The 17244-nt window shown below is 41.6% G+C and overlaps 1 protein-coding gene across 1 annotated transcript in view; it reads right to left on the bottom strand.

Annotated features, from left to right (window-relative positions):
- Window positions 1–16038: 16038 nt before the first annotated feature.
- The window catches only part of cdh1 (cadherin 1, type 1, E-cadherin (epithelial)), a 63647-nt gene continuing 62441 nt past the window's right edge, over window positions 16039–17244 (bottom strand). Inside the window, exon 18 of the mRNA XM_034184637.1 lies at window positions 16039–17159. Within this exon, the coding sequence (XP_034040528.1) occupies window positions 16947–17159 (213 nt within the window). The 3' untranslated portion in view covers window positions 16039–16946. The remainder of the gene's footprint in view (window positions 17160–17244) is intronic.

Genomic DNA, 17244 nt, shown 5'->3' with positions numbered 1-17244 from the left:
TGTGTGTGTGTGTGTGTGTGTGTGTGTGTGTGTGTGTGTGTGTGTGTCTCTCTCACATATCTCTCTGACTATTTGTCAAATTGGCCTCAGCTTTTGGATATGGCTTACGCATCATTTATTATGAAAATTTGGGGAATTAATTTTCAAAACCTTTATTTAAAACCTTTATTTTGATTAACATTGTAACATTCCTACTTCCAAGATGGTGCGGCTCGCTTATGTTACTGGTAGCAAAGTTAAACAACATCAGATAGTTCATATTGCTTGCACAATTTCGCAATAAAACCTTTAATGCAAGCATCCCAGCAAATGCTTTTACTGTGAAATGTGTGCTGTCAGTGTTCCTTGCGACTGAGTTTAACTTGATAACACTGAGGAGTGCTACAATCTGTTTTTGCTAACAGCAACAAATTTCCCACTATTATTTGCTGTGAGTTCAAGTTTAAATAAACTGTGTTCAGGAGGTGGGAATTTGTTGTTTCAAATACACTAAATATTCTCATTTACTGTTTACTGTTTCGGCACTCTGGTAAAATAATTTCTGTCGGGATTAATAAAGTTCTTTCTTATTCTTATATGACCATCCATAAGAAATCTACTTCAGCTCCCAGTTTTCTATAAGAATACAAACCTCCTTCGGGCATTGCACTATTTTTGCTAATAACACAATAACATGCTTTTGGAGGGTGGTATGCATTTTCAGAGGCCTGACGTCCATGCCCAGTCGCCCAAAATGACAGCTATTATAGCTGTCATTTTGGACAGTTTGTTTTTTTTCCCCCCTCTGCAGACAGTTCTTGGGCTGCGCGCGCTATGACGTCATTTGTTTACGCACAGCGGGCGGGTATAGCCAGACAGCATCGATGTAAATCTATGATACCGGCTTAGCAATGCTCCGGTAAAGTGCAATATCCACTGCCACTGAAATATCCAGAGCTTTGTGCATGCTTTTCTCTTTTTTATATATAACCTGTTTTTTACTACTATGTACTTATAATTGTTTTCTTTTTTTAATTTGCGCTTTGAACACAACTTTTTCATTGTTGTTTATTTTCTTTTTTCCCCAGACCTTTTAAGTCTGTAGTTTACTCAGGATTATATTTGCACTGAAAGGCATGCACCTTACCTTTCACTGTATTTGTGACAATGACAATAAAGAATCTGAATCTGAATAATGCGGTTACAAGAAGATGAAGTGGTAAAAGTAGATGAGTTTAAATACTTTGGGTCAACTGTCCAAAGTAATGGAGAGTGGAGTAGAGAGGTGAAGAAGAGAGCGCAGGCAGGGTGAAGTGGGTTGAGAAAAGTGGCAGGAGTGATTTATGATAGAAAAATATCTGCAAGAGTGAAGGGGAAAGCTTACAAGACAGTTGTGAGACCAGCTATTTTGGACAGTCTTGAAGCGGTGGCGCTAACAAAAAGACAGGTGGCAGAGCTGAAGATGTTGCAATTGTCTTTGGGAGTGACAAGACAGGATTAGGAGCGAGCATATCAGACAGAGGGACAGCTCAGGTGGGGTAGTTTGGAGACAAAGTCAGAGGTGGGATTGAGATAGTTTGGACATGTGCAGAGGAGGGACCCAGGGTGTATAGGGAGACAAATGCTGAGGATGGAGCCAGCAGGCAGGCAGAGAAGAGGGAGGCCAAAAAAGAGATTTATGGATGTGGTGAGGGAGGACGTGCAGGTGGTTGGTGTGACAGAGGAAGTTATAGGGTGAGATGGAAATGATTGATCTGCTGTGGCAACCCCTAACAGGCATAGCCAAAAGGAGAAGTACAGGATATTTTACCTAGGCCTACTGTGCACCACAACAAAGAGCTCCAGGATACTCAGCTCAAGGTAATTTTAGGCCTTTATTATTATTTAGGTCTTTATTAGGCATACGTCAATGTTCGGTCCAAGGCTTTGACTTAATTATATTAGACATATTTTAAATCCATTGGTCTGGACTGTGAGGGGTACGTGATGTGCAGAGGTAGAGTCAATCTCTTTTCTTTGATTGTATATTGTTGAATGCATGTATAGCAGATGATGCAGAATTTTTCCAAAAATGGTTAATAATTAATCACAAAGCAAATTTATATTGTCTGTCAAGTGCTGACAGTTTTTGACAGACTGTGGTGTGATGAGAATACACTCAAATTTGCTTTACTTTTATAAAGCAAAAAACAACCCCTAACAGGCATAGCCAAAAGGAGAAGTACAGGATATTTTACCTAGGCCTACTGTGCACCACAACAAAGAGCTCCAGGATACTCAACTCAAGGTAATTTTAGGCGTTTATTATTATTTAGGTCTTTATTAGGCATACCTCGATGTTCGGTCCAAGGCTTTGACTTAATTATATTAGACATCATATTTTAAATCAGTTGGTCTGGACTGTGAGGGGTACGTGATGTGCAGAGGTAGAGTCAATCTCTTTTCTTTGATTGTATATTGTTGAATGCATGTATATCAGATGATGCATAATTTTTCCAAAAATGGTTAATAATTAATCGCAAAGCAAATTTATATTGTCTGTCAAGTGCTGACAGTTTTTGACAGACTGTGGTGTGATGAGAATACACTCAAATTTGCTTTACTTTTATAAAGCAAAAAACAACCCCTAACAGGCATAGCCAAAAGGAGAAGTACAGGATATTTTACCTAGGCCTACTGTGCACCACAACAAAGAGCTCCAGGATACTCAACTCAAGGTAATTTTAGGCGTTTATTATTATTTAGGTCTTTATTAGGCATACCTCGATGTTCGGTCCAAGGCTTTGACTTAATTATATTAGACATCATATTTTAAATCAGTTGGTCTGGACTGTGAGGGGTACGTGATGTGCAGAGGTAGAGTCAATCTCTTTTCTTTGATTGTATATTGTTGAATGCATGTATATCAGATGATGCATAATTTTTCCAAAAATGGTTAATAATTAATCGCAAAGCAAATTTATATTGTCTGTCAAATGCTGACAGTTTTTGACAGACTGTGGTGTGATGAGAATACACTCAAATTGTTTACTTTTATAAAGCAAAAAACAATAAATAAAAAATAAAACATGTCCTCTTAGTTAAAATGGTTTGTCCTAAATTGCTGCTTTTGTTGAAGTCAGCATATATTGAAAAAACCTATTTCTCAATATTATTTTGTGTAATGTTACCCTGATTGCCATGACAATCATTTTATAAACCTGCACTATGAATTACTATAATCAAGGAAATGTTTATTTACAAATTACACTGTTACAATTTGTGTGTATGTGTACACATACACATTTGAAATTCAAAATGTATGTGGACATGTTGTATTGATGTCAATTACTTAGAGGTTTTGAAGAAAACGTAAGAGTATGGTGTGTGGCTTTACCAAAAACACATAGCACTGCTTATTTTTTATATATATTTGCTATGTTGTTGATTTTATTTCTTGGTAATTTTATGAAAAGATTTAAGATTCAAGAAAACTCCCAAATTGGGCCAATTCAAAAACATTATTCATGTTGTATTTAAATTGTTGCTTAAATCAATTAATTATATCCTGTATGGTTTTGTTTGATTGTTTGTTTGTTTGGTCATTTGGTAAACTGTTATGATTATACAAACTTTGCGCTGTGCTCATGGTACTCTGAGTCCCACAGGAAATGCCAAATTTTGAGTCCACGGTGAAATAGGAAATGTCAAATGTTGAACACTTCCTGGATCGACACTCCCTGGATTGACAGTAGACAAGATCTCGTGCAGTCTCGTGGGAATTCAGTGGCAAGTTCACACTGAAACAGGAAGTGCCAAATTTTGAGCCTACAGTGAAACAGGAAATGTCAAATGTTGAACACTTACTGGATTTCTCCTTTAATTTGGGTTGCCTTATATGTATGTGTTTCTCTGGTGATTTTAGATTAATAAAATGAGCAGGAAGCAGCTGATTCATGCTCTGTTTGCTTATTTGAGATGTAAGATGCTGCCTGAGTGTTTCTCAGTTGCCCTCAAAAGTATTGGAACACTTTTAATTTTAATTTTAATTTGATGATGCCATTTTAAATAAAAAAATCTTCTAAAATTATCTTCCTTAAACTCAGACTGATAGCAAATCTTTACAACTTGGTATAAATTTAATTAAAAATCTAAAATACAACCCCAATTCCAGTTAAGCTGGGGTGTTGTGTAAAATGTAAATGAAAACAGAATACAATGCAAATCCTTATCAACCTTCAACCAACTGAATACACCACAAAGACAAGATATTTAATGTTCAAACTGATAAACTTTATTGTTTTGTGCAAATATTTGCTCATTTTTAAATGGATGCCTGCAACACGAAAAAAGCTTTGAAAAAAATCTGAGACGGTGGTATGTTTACCACTGTGTTACTACTGTGTTCACCATTGTGGTAACCTTTCCTTCTAACAACACTCAGTAAGCGTTTGGGAACTGAGGACACATGATTGGGTATAAAAGGAGCATCCCCAAAAGGCTCAGCTGTTCACAAGCAAAGATGGGGGGAGAATCACCACTTTGTGAACAACTGTGCGAAAAAATAGTCCAACAGTTTAAGAACAATGTTTTTCAACATTCAACTGCAAGGAATTTAGGGATTCCTTCATGTACAGTCCATAACATAATCAGAAGATTCAGATAATCTAGAGAACATTAAGACCGAAAACCAACATTGAATGCCCGTGACCTTCAATCCCTCAGGCGGCACTGCATTAAAAACCGACATCATTGTATAAAGGATCTTACCATGTGGGCTCAGCAACACTTCAGAAAACCATTGTCAGTTAACACAGTTCATCACTACATCTATAAGTGCAAGTTAAAACTCTACCATGCAAAGCAAAAGCCATACATCAACAACATCCAGAAACGCTGCCACATTTTCTGGGGCTGAGCTCATTTGAAATAGACGCTCACTCACTCATCTTCAACCGCTTTTCCGGGTTCGGGTCACGGGGCAACAGCTCCAGCAGGGGACCCCAGACTTCCCTTTCCCATGCCACATTGACCACCTCTGACTGTGGGATCCTGAGGCATTCCCAGGCCAGTGTGGAGATATAATCTCTCCACCTAGTCCTGGGTCTTCCCCAGGGTCTCCTCCCAGATGGACGTGCCTGGAACTCCTCCCGAGGGAGGCGCCCAGGAGACATCCTTACCAGATGCCCGAACCACCTCAGCTGGCTTCTTTCAGCGTGAAGGAGCAGCGACTCTACTCCGAGCTCCCCACGGATGACCGAACTTCTCACCCTATCTCTAAGGGAGACACCAGCCACCCTCCTGAGGAAGCCCATTTCGGCTGCTTGTACCCGCGATCTAGTTCTTTTGGTCATGACCCCACCCTGATGACCATAGATGAGAGTAGGAATGAAGACTGACCAGTAGATCAAGAGCTTCGCCTTTTGGATTAGCTCCCTTATCGTCACAACAGTACAGTAGAGTGAATGCAACACCACCCCTGCTGCGCCGATTCTCCGGCCAATCTCACGTTCCATCGTCCCCTCACTCGTGAACAAGACCCCGAGGTACTTGAACTCCTTCACTTGGGGCAAGGCCGTATTCCCTACCCGGAGTAGGAAATCCATCGGTTTCCTGCTGAGAACCATGGCCTCAGATTTAGAGGTGCTGATCCTCATCCCAGCCGCTTCACACTTGGCTGCAAACCAACCCAGTGAGTGTTGGAGGTCACCGGCCGATGAAGGCAACAGGACCAGATCATCTGCAAAAAGCAGTGATGAGACACTGAGCCCACCAAACCGGAAGCCCTCCTCCCCCGGACTACGCCTCAATATCCTATCCATGAATATCACAAACAGGATTGGTGACAAGGCGCAGCCCTAGCGGAGGCCAACCCCCACCGGAAATGAGTCCGACATGCTGCCGAGCACCCGAACAGAGCTCTCACTTTGCAAGTACAGAGATTGGATGTCCCTGAGAAGGGACCCTCTCACTTCATACTCCCGCAGCACCTCCCACAGTATCTCTCGGGGTACCCAATCATACGCCTTCTCCAAGTCCACAAACCACATGTAGACTGGGTGGGCATACTCCCAGGCACCTTCCAGGATCCTTGTGAAGGTAAAGAGCTGATTGGTTGTTCCACGACCAGGACGGAACCCGCATTGTTCCTCTTCAATCAGAGGTTTGACTATCGGCCAAACCCTCCTTTCAAGCACCCTGGAGTAGACTTTACCAGGGAGGCTGAGTAGTGTGATGCCCCTGTAGTTGGCACACACTCTCTGGTCCCGCTTTTTAAATATGGGGACCACCACCCCAGTTTGCCACTCCTTAGGCACTGGCCCAGATCTCAACGCAATGTTGAAGTGACATCTCATCCAAGACAGTCCCTCCACACCCAGAGCCTTCACCTTTTCTGGACGATCTCATCAACCCCATCAACAGTCGCAAAGTGTAAAAGTGTGCTGTGGTCTGATGAGTCCACATTTCAAAGTGTTTTTGGAAATCATGGATGTTGTTTCCTCCGGACAAAGAAGAAAAAGACCATCCAAATTGTTACCAGCGCAAAGTTCAAAAAGCCAGCATCAGTGATGGTATGGGGGTGTGTCAGTGCCCATGGCAAGGGCAACTTACACATCTGTGATGGCACCATCAATGCTGAAAGGTACATCCAGGTTTTGGAACAACACATGCTGCCATCCAAAACTTGTGTGAAAGATAATGCCAAGCCACATTCTGCATGTGTTACAACAACGTGGCTTTGTAGTAAAAGAATGGAGGTACTAGAATGACCTGCCTGCAGTCCAGACCTGTCACCCATTGAAAATGCATGGTGCATTATGAAGCACAAAATACGACAATGGAGACCCCGGACTGTTGAACAACTGAAGTCGTACATCAAGCAAGAATGGGAAAGAAATCCACCTACAAAGCTTCAACAATTAGTGTCCTCAGTTCCCAAACGCTTATTGAGTATGGTTTGAAGGAAAGGTGATGTAACACAGTGGTAAACATACCACTGTCCCAGCTTTTTTGAAATGTGTTGCAGGCATCCATTTCATAATGAGCACATACTTGCACATAAACAATAAAGTTTATCAGTTTGAACATTAAATATCTTGTCTTTGTGGTGTATTCAGTTGGCTGAAGGTTGAAGAGGATTTGCAAATCATTGTATCTGTTTTTATTTACATTTTACACAATGTCCCAACTTCATTAGAATTGGTGTTGTACAGCTTCCTGATGGAATGGTGTAGAGGAGGATTTTCTTAAAAAGAAAACCTGAAGGTTCAGCTAATTTGGCCATATTGTTCAACCCTACTGTCAACTAGCTGAAAAGTTTGAATATGAATTTACATCTACATTTAAAAAAATGCTTAAAGTGGCAGAGAGTTAAGAGGGCTGTAATTAGGAGAGCCTTGAGGTGAAGCCAGAAGTTGAACAGGGATGAAAATTCTCTGCAGATTCACAGATTTCTGACTTTTTCTCGATTTTTCGGCCATTTCTGAGATCAGTGTAAATTTGTTGAGAAAAATTGGGGGAGGGAGGTGCAGGGGGGCCAGCCATGCTTGTTAAACCTTTCCTCATAAGCATGGAACTGCATTGCTGAAACTCAAAGCTAAAACGTGAGATGTCATTGGTTAATTTTCTACAACAGCGAACTTTCAGCCAATCAGAATCTCTGTAATATCTAAAGTCACTGAAAGTACCCGGAGGTGGATTTTCTACAAGTTTGGGCTGTCGAGTTGCATCTTTAAAATGGCCAAAATTACATTGAGACAGGATGAAGACCGCTTTAAAGACATAAATAGTTGTGTAAAATAGGTTTCAGTGGACATGATTCGAGCGGGAGGTGGACGTTTACAGGACTAAAGCAAGACTCTGTGACTTTGTCTGCAAGGTCGAACTCCCCGGTAAAGCTCTTTGCACGTTATGTTCATATTTCATCAACAAAACCTTGGAAGAACACTGCAAGACAAAGAAACATGTCATCAAATTAATATTAAACGGACTAATCTGCCCCAGTCCAGAAGAGCGCGGAAGAGGCACAGCGAGCCCCAAAGCCCACAGCACTTGTACTGGTCAGGGGGAGTGCTGAGCTCCTGACACCGGTCAGCGACTGAACATCGAGTGCTGAGGTGCGTGTCCAATAATTCTAAATTTTAAATGTGGTGCAGTTATTTATACTGTAAGTGTACTGAAGTGAAATTCAGGGCTGCAAAACCAGCATTAGTATACAGATTTTTGTCAAAAATTTGTTTCTATGTTCCATTTATTTTGTCATATAAAACCGCTAACTTAAAAATATATATATATGTATTTTATGGCTTTATTTTGACACAAAACGCGCTTTTTCTCAAAACGTGACCATGTGGAGTACAACAAAACAAACAAACCCTTCTTCTTTTGTGGTGTATAATGGTAGCCGGCATTCTTACTGTTGCATTGCTGCCACCTGCTGCATCAGTCCGCTTTTGCAGCATAAAATCCTCTCGATGAGTCTAGTGTATTTCAAGTATTTAAAAAACCAACACTTCCCCCTTTCATTTGACCTTATGGCAAGAATAGTTCCTACAGAAACTTCTTTCAGGCCTTACATTTGATTTCCTTCAGTTTTTACACTCTTTAATATGAGTGAAGCGCTGCTCAGTGGCGCAAAGCTTACTCTATCATACAGGGAGTCCCAAACAGGAAGTGCCAAATTTTGTGTCCACAGTGAAACGGGAAATGCCACATGTCAAATACTTCCTGGATTGTCAGATGAGATCCCATGGAATCTCGTGGGAACTCAGGGGCAAGTTCACACTGAAACAGGAAGTGCCAAATTTTGAGTCCCCAGTGAAACAGAAAATGTCAACACTTCCTGTCATGGGCGGAGCTAGAGCGGAGGCCAGGGTTGCACTGAACTCCCCTGAAATCTGATTAGACACAGATGATTGACATGTCAAGGCACCACACATCTGGTTGAAAAGAGCTGCATTTTGAAATCAGTGAGTCACATTGACTGCTAGGTTCCTCCCAGTTGAGTACCACAAAGAGTTCAAATCCATCTTAGTGGAAGAAGAAAAATGTTTGCCTCAGATTTGAACTGAACCCCTCGTTTGAACCTTGGACTAATAATGACAGCAAAGTTACAGTGGTGTGTAAAAGTTTGGGCACCTCTGATGATTTCCATGATTTTCCTTTATAAATCATTGGTTGTTTGGATCAGCAATTTCAGTTATAGCAGACAAACACAGTGATATTTGAGAAGTCAAATGAAGTTCATAGGATTTACAGAAAGTGTGCAATAATTCTTTAAATAAAACTAGAAGCACACGGAGAGTGCAAACGTCCGCCAAGGCCATAGGGTCACTGACGTCACATGGAATACCCTTTGGCAAAGAGACTTATTCCACATCGTTTCATGCATCTGTCATCATTTTCCAGATTCACTGGTTAACCCTCTGGGCTCCGAGGGCATTTTTTGGACAGTTCACTTGCCTGGCATAAATGTTTTGTTATTGCAGTTAACAGCTGTCCCTGGTAGGTAATTTGGGCTCTTGTGTGAAAGACTGTACAACAAAAAGGTTCAAAAATGCACATTTTGAACAATGTATACAAAATGGTCTATGTGTTTTGTTTGTCTTCATCTCAAAGCAATTTCTGTCTGCTATTACACAAAAGTCACATCACAAACTTCTACTATGAAGTTGACTGTGTGTTTGTTCTCTCCTGCTCTGAAATCAACAATCACACTTCGAGGGTCATTCAGTTTGAGGAGTGCCCCCCCCCCCCCTTGCTCCATTGATATGGTAAACAGTGCTTTACGCTGGAGCGAGAGAGCTTGCCACAGGCTTATCCAGTAACATTCACAGGAAAACTAGTCAAGCAATCCTGATACACACTCTGTTTGAGCACATGAGATTGTATGAGAGGCTCTCCGTCTGCTCACTTTCTCTTTCCCTGTGCGTAATGGCGCAGGGAACATTTGAGCAGTGACGGGGCTATTGAAATGGGCCAACTAGTAACACATCACTCCTAAAAACAATCTTTGGTGTGTCACGTGAGGTGAATCTGCCCTACGATTGGATTTTGGAAAACCATATCACGGTGAACCAATTCTGATCGGACACTCACATTGCTCGCACAGCTTCTATGAGGAGTACAAAGATGGTGGACAGTGGCTCGAAAGTCCGCGGAGTTAACTTTTCAGCAAAAAAAGGTAAGTTTCTATCTCATATTTATTAAAAAGTTATTTATAATTTAGTAAAGCTTGGTCTCAACCGTCGTATACGACGGCATCGGACATCAGCACTTTTTTGGCACATTGAGACAGACGTGCGGAGGAATTCCGCGCGTTGCGGCGGTGCCGCATGGCGCAAAGCAACGCCGTGATGAAGCCTCACGGGACATGTTCTGGCATGTCCAGGCACATCCACAATTTCTTGGATAATCACTTGATGGAAAAACCACCGTCAGCTGTCTGAACTCCATCTCAAAGCCGTCCTGTGAGACCAAAACGGAGGTGTTCCTTTGTCTCGCTCCATCAGCAAATCGGTCGTGACACGCGAAGCCTCCGCTCGGCTTTCCATGACAAAATCTCTTGTTAAAAGTGAAATCTGCCGGAAAATGGTTGATGTCCAGCTCTTGTGATAACCAGAGAAAGTGCACACGACGGTCCCGTCTCCACAGAGCCATCCATTTAGAAATGATCCGGTGGTTTGTGGCTCTCAATGGTGGCATGGAGCGCAGCGCGCCGAGCGTCCTGAAAGCCGTCCTTAAAGCTGTAGTAATAGTCCTTATTCTCTGTGAAGCCCGTAAAATTTTCACCGAAAGCCAGATAAATTTTTCGAATAGTTTCCAGCTGCCAGTCTCTAACAGTTTCTGAAAAAATTCTGATGGAAAAAAAGCCCAAATCATTCCGCCATTTCCTGACAATGAAAAGCTGCCGAGAGGGCTGGACCACTCCTCACTCAAAGCCTGCTCACAGGCAAATGACATAACCGACAGGCATGGAAAAACTCACGCATGCGCACGAGGGTTCAAGCTTGTCTGACGCAATCACACGTGATTCAAATCCATATGGTTTTTGAAAAAAGTAATAAGGTTGGATACTTTTCTAATAGACCTCGTATATGCATGTGTAAGAGTTCATGCACCATTATTCTTCTAAATAATCACTCATTGTTAAAACAGTAATATAAACTGAACTGTTGAAGTAACATTTGTTCTTCTGCTTAATGAATGCGCAGACTGTTTTGCTAAAGCTATGTTTTTGCTGAACACAGATTACAACTGCTCCCATAAGAAAAGTAACATTTGTTGGTGAATGAATGCGCAGACTGTTTTGCTAGAGCTGTGTTTTTGTCGAGCACAGATTAATATTTCGGCCTTGAGCAGAGAATAACACAGCTTATACACTAGTTCGAGGCTGGTGCTGTAATGTCTCAATTTGAAGAACAATTACTTTCTGTCTGAGCAAGACTGCAGGGTGCCTTCCAGGTGCGAAGTGATACAAGTATGAATTGACTGAAGAAACACAGCTGTGCCTTGTGTATTGTTTTGTAATATGTCTGTGTGCAATAAATTCAGGAGCAGAGTGGGCGGGCCCTTCAGAGCTGACTGACGGACAGTGACGAGGGGTCACGCTGGCTCTCCCTGATCAGGAAATGAAATTCAGTTTCTGGCGTGATCATTCTTTGTGTTTAGTTAACTGAGTTGCTTTTTACAGATTTCAACTCTGACATCTTGGTCCTTCGACAGCCGGGTGCCAACAGACCAGAACGGTGGTCGGCCTGTAACGGAGGACGCCCGTGGAGACCGTGGCCACAGCCGGGACTAGTTCCGCAGACGCTTTTCCGGGGGGACGGGTCTCCTCCCTAACGGGTCGGTGCCTAACAGGGTGAAGGCATATGGACTTCAGCAGTGGTGGCAGAGTGTGATCACGGGTGAAACTGCTTTTCTTTACGTGCACGTGTGTGCGTGTGGCCGGGACCACCGCAAGGAAAACCCCCTAATGTCTTTTTTGGTTTGTCTCTTGGCTTAAACACTGTAAGGTGTGAGGCTAAGGCCTGGCTGTAAAGCGTTAAATTTTACTCTCTGGGAGAGAAAGAAAAGTCAGGTGGCGCAGCGGTTAAAGACCATCTGTTACGGAGCCGCGTGTGCGCGCTGCATTTCCTGCTGTGTCAGACACCTGATGTGGCTGTTGGCTCCAAATTGAGCCGGCAGCGGTTACAATTGGCAATTAAAAGAAGCAAGAGACAACTGAAAGACCACTTTCAGGTTGAACAGCGCGTAAAAAACTGTACAGTGTTAGGTCGGTGAAACCTTCGGTGGGCGAGCCGTAAAATTCCGATGTATTATATATAAATATATTATATAAATTCTGATATAAAAACCGGTTGGAGCAGAAAGCGTGATAACAGCGGAGCTAAAACGTGATAACAGCTGAAGCGCAGCGGTGTGAATGTGTGTGACTGAGGACGTACGCAACTGAATCGCGGGGGCCTGTCACCAGTTTTAACCCACTTGCAGAAATGAAGCCCTGCCTGTGAAGTAAGTTGTAAGCGTTCTATACGCACCACACCTGTTTGTGAAGCTACGAGTCTGGAAAGAATCCCTAAGCAAGGTCACCCACCTCTCAGAGGTCGAAGTGGTGACACTTTTCAGACTGATCGGTGACCAAACAGTGAAAAAAGAACAACAGCCTGTTCATTTAGATCTCCCTATGAGATAACCCCACGAACAGCTAAAATGGGTAACTGCTGTTCTGACAGTAAACATGACACACAACCACAGTCTAATGATTTTAGGTATATGGATGTTAAATTTCCCGGGTCATCTAAACATTTAAGCATGTGGCAAAAACAGTTCAATTTCTCAGGGAAATTACAGCCAGAAGCAACAACAGAATTAGTGGATAATATAAAGAAGAAAGTTAAGGACTCTGCAAAAAAGCAAAAAGTGTGGGTTAGAAAATGCACTAAAGTGGAAAAGTGAAGCCTACAGGCGGCGTGAGGCTGAGAATAAAGTCAAAAACAAACTGAAGCAGGGACAAGACGATCTTAAGAGCGTCTTTTAGAATAAAAATGAAATTGATAACGAGACACCTGGAGGGAGCCAGAGGCCCCCTCCACAGAATGCAGGTGCAGCGCTTTACCCAGCCGCAGATAATGCTGAAGATACAGCAAGTGCGCCTCCTCCACCTCCCTACACTCACCAGACCACAGATGATGACCAAAGATCCAGCGTCACCTAAACACTTAAAAATGTGGCGAGAGACAGTTAACTTCTTGGGAAAATTACAGTTAAACTCCACAACAAAGTATTTGATACCATAAAAGAGAACACCAGTGATTTTACAAAAAGGCAAGAGAGATGTGGAGTGAAAAATACAAGTGAAAAATTTATCTGGCTTTCGGTGAAAATTTTACGGGCTTCACAGAGAATAAGGACTGTTACTAAAGCTTTAAGGACTGCTTTAATGACGGTCGGCGCGCCGCGCTCCGAGCTGCGACGACGAGGCACAAACCACCGAATCATTTCTAAACGGATGGCTCTGTGGATACGAGACCGTCGTGTGCTCTTTGTCTGGTTATCACAAGAGCTGGACATCAGCCATTTTCCGGCAGATTTTACTTTTAACAAGAGATTTTGTCATGGAAAGCCGCGCGGAGGCTTCGCACATCATGACCGATTCGCTAATGAAGCGAGACAAAGGAACACCTCCGTTTCGGAGTGTTAGAGGACAAGTTGGGACATGTCCAGCTCTCCACAATGTCTCTTATACTCACTCGACTGGTAAGCACTTAAAGCCGAGATAGGCATGTCACAGACATGCTGTACTGTGTTCCACATTTTCAAATGAAAAATGTCTGTTAGTATTACTTGATTGCAAAATTTCAAGTTTTTAATTTTATGCTCAGAAGGCTATATTTATTAACTTTTTTGTCAGTACATGTCTAGGCTTTTTCCAGTTTGCTCCAAGAAAAATGTAGGCATCAATCTGCTTTTATTAAATTTATGTGTACTGCTTGCTCTCTGAGCCACACCCACTGAGCCACCTGGGCTCACAGTGTGGAAGTGTAATGATGGAGAAAGATGATAGCAGCTCCTTCTATTTAAAGCAACAGTCATAGAAAATCTTTTTTTTAATCATGTCAGTGTCTATGAGGATTGCTTTGTTTTGCTTTTACTACGGTCCTTGGCTAATTTTTCAGAATCCTGGTCATCTATTCTATCTTTGCAAAGACATGTACAACTTATTTATTCCCTAACTTGTTTATTCCCTCAAGCACATTACATAGTTTTAACAGTGTAATGCACAACAGGATTTTTTTTTTTTGTAATGTTCCTTGCCGATGTCTGAAATTAGGAAACAATGATAAACTTTCAACTTTTTTTAAAAATTCTTTAATTTCATTCTGTTTCAGACCCTTACTGGGAAACGTTTGTGAAATTTAGTGATTTAAATGTGTGCATTATTCCCACATGCTCAAAATGTGTTCAACTGGCAAAATTCTCCTAAGCATGTGGGAGTGGTGCATACATTTAAATGAAGTAAATTCACAAAGCTTTTAATGCTCCCTCTTTCCTGTTACATAATGTTTTGGCCCGTTATACATGTCCAAAAGTCACAGATGAACCCAGATAAGCAAACACATTATTTCTTCAGTGAGCAACAGAGGAGGTCTGTTGTAATAATCGTAGTGACTTTATTCAAGACTCAAGAGTACATAGAAACATATGTCCATAGGTCTATATCTGGGCAGTTACAAACTTATACAGAGAAGTTCGTATGTAATATCTGTAACCAGTGGGTCCTAATCCTGGACCTATATTTTAAGGTGGTGTCAAAAACAGCACATATGATGGGATTCAAAGACTTGTCTAAATGCTGCATGAACTGATGTACCAGATTCCTGATCACAGCCTTACATCACTGTATGTCAAAGACTGTGCAGAGTGTACTTGTATTTGGAGAATCCAATGAATAATTTAAAATAACTATTTGCTTGCCTCTTTGTCTCTCAATACCAACCATGTCATAAACATACACACACTATACGCTTTGTACATCCCATCTTCAAACACAGCCTCATACATCCATCCATGAAAAATATGCTTCCAATTTTCTATAGGAATAGAAACATCCTATGGGCACTGCACCAGTAAGGTACAATGTGCAATATATGCATCACTGTCACTGCTGCTCTGCTTTAAATACTATAGCGTAAGACCCTTCAGCTGCTCCCTTGTTTGTACTCGGGGTTGCCACAGCAAATCCGAGGTGGATCTGCATGTTGAATTGGCATAGGATTTACGCCGGATGCCCTTCCTGACGCAACTCCATATTACATGGAGAAATGTGGCAGGGGTAGGATTTGAACCGGGAACCTACCGCACCTAAACCAAGTGCACTAACCACTTGACCACCACCCACTATCGCAGCATTTATTCATACTGTGCAATACAGTCATCTTATATTCGCACATAGATTTCATTGCACTGTCCTGTAGGACTTTATACTTGTAACTATACTTTTCCCTCACTTTATGTTTGCAATGAAAAATGAGCTCTTTCCAATCTTGTCCATTTTGTACAACAATAAAGGGCATTCCATTCTATTAATTTGCTGCAGTTGTCTTTAAATAAGAGTCACCTGTAATTATTATTTAGTTCAGATTAATTTATTGACAGCCCTAAAGTGAAAGCAGCCCTAAAGCAGTTCAGAGCAAGGGGATCCCATTATTGCCTGCCATCAACACTGGCTGAAAGCAAGGAATATCTCTTGAATATCCAACCAACAAACTTCACAGTGGTCAAATCTGGACAGTCAGTCACCATAAAAGTGTTTCTGCAAATCAAGCCAACCCGATTTGCCTCTTGATAAAGATGTGTGGGACACTGCAGTCTTGTATGGTTTATGTTTCAAAGGGCTTAAAGTGTTGAATGCAGGCAGTATAGTTTGATGGGAAAAATTAATTCCATCTGATCCAAAATTGTTAATGTTCGGAGTAAGACATTCATTAGATGTAACATACAATTTTCTTTTAAATTCCATTTGAACCCAGTGAAGGGCTGTCAAAAATAAATGTGCCTTTGTGATTTGTATTGGTACATGTTCCCCACTCACAATTTTCAGTTTTCTATTCGCAAGTCTAGCATCCCACAATGTCAACTTTGACAGTTTTTTTTTTTCAGTAAAATCTCACATATGTTTGCAGTTTTTGTTGTGATGATAATACTAAAAGTAAGCAATGGTACTACAGCAACCATAGAGACAGAGAAATGGCTACACATACTAAAGACCTTAAACTCAAAATTGTTCACTTGGGATAATGAAATAAGAAACTACAAATCCAGTTTTCAAAAAAACTTTATAAAAAAATATGCAATGTTAGGAAAGCAACAGCATAAAAGTATTACAATGTAATCTTAAGTGAGCAGACAAACCCTTTAAAAACCATTTATTAATCAATCTGACCACACCCTCACACTGGGGTGAAATGGTTTGTGTTAGGTTTTCCACATCGATTACTAATGTAATTCATTTCTCAAACTGAAGTACAACATAATAATGAAAACCTGAAGCAGTATAAGATAAACATACCACAGAATGCCAAAGTTACACAAATACTGCCAGTGCAACTGCAAGCATCTGCATGCGAGTCCATTGCCACCCAATAAGCTATAATGCAGGATAAAATATGTGGACTCTGCCCAAAATTAATAAATGAGGCTGCTGCTCTGCAACTCAAATCTGTAGACTGGAGGGCAAATATGGATCTAAAAACATGGAACGCTGACCGCTAAGCAGTCGTTTTTAGTTTACAAAACAACAAAAAAAAAAACCCCCCCAAAACTCAAACTTTGGCCTCTGAGCTTTGGCTGTCACAGTTTAGCACTGAATGCTAAACTACACTACAACACACAAAAGCCTCTGACAGCATGGGCTGGATGAGTAATTTCCCTGGGATGATTTCAGCTACACCAGACACAGGTATGCGCAACACTGATCCATACGATTACAGCATGTCATCTTCTCCTCCTCCGTACATGTCTGCCAGTTTCTTAAAGCGGGGCCCCCATTCGTTGAGGCAGTCATAGTCCTGGTCACCACTGCTGGAGGAGTTCAGGGAGGACAGGCTTCCTGCATCAGAGCCACCGCCCTCATAGTCAAATACCAGCAGGGAGTCATAGGGGGGCGCTGTAGGATCACTGTCTGCTGCCTTCAGGTTCTACAAAAGGCAAGAAAGACTATCAAATTTTGGCCTTAAAAAAAGAAGAAGAAAAAAAGGAATATCCTATATTGTGTCAGCAACT

The sequence above is a fragment of the Thalassophryne amazonica genome, chromosome 13 (genome assembly GCF_902500255.1).
Source record: "Thalassophryne amazonica chromosome 13, fThaAma1.1, whole genome shotgun sequence".
NCBI lineage: Eukaryota > Metazoa > Chordata > Actinopteri > Batrachoidiformes > Batrachoididae > Thalassophryne > Thalassophryne amazonica.
This window is presented reverse-complemented; position numbering and strand designations above follow the sequence as displayed.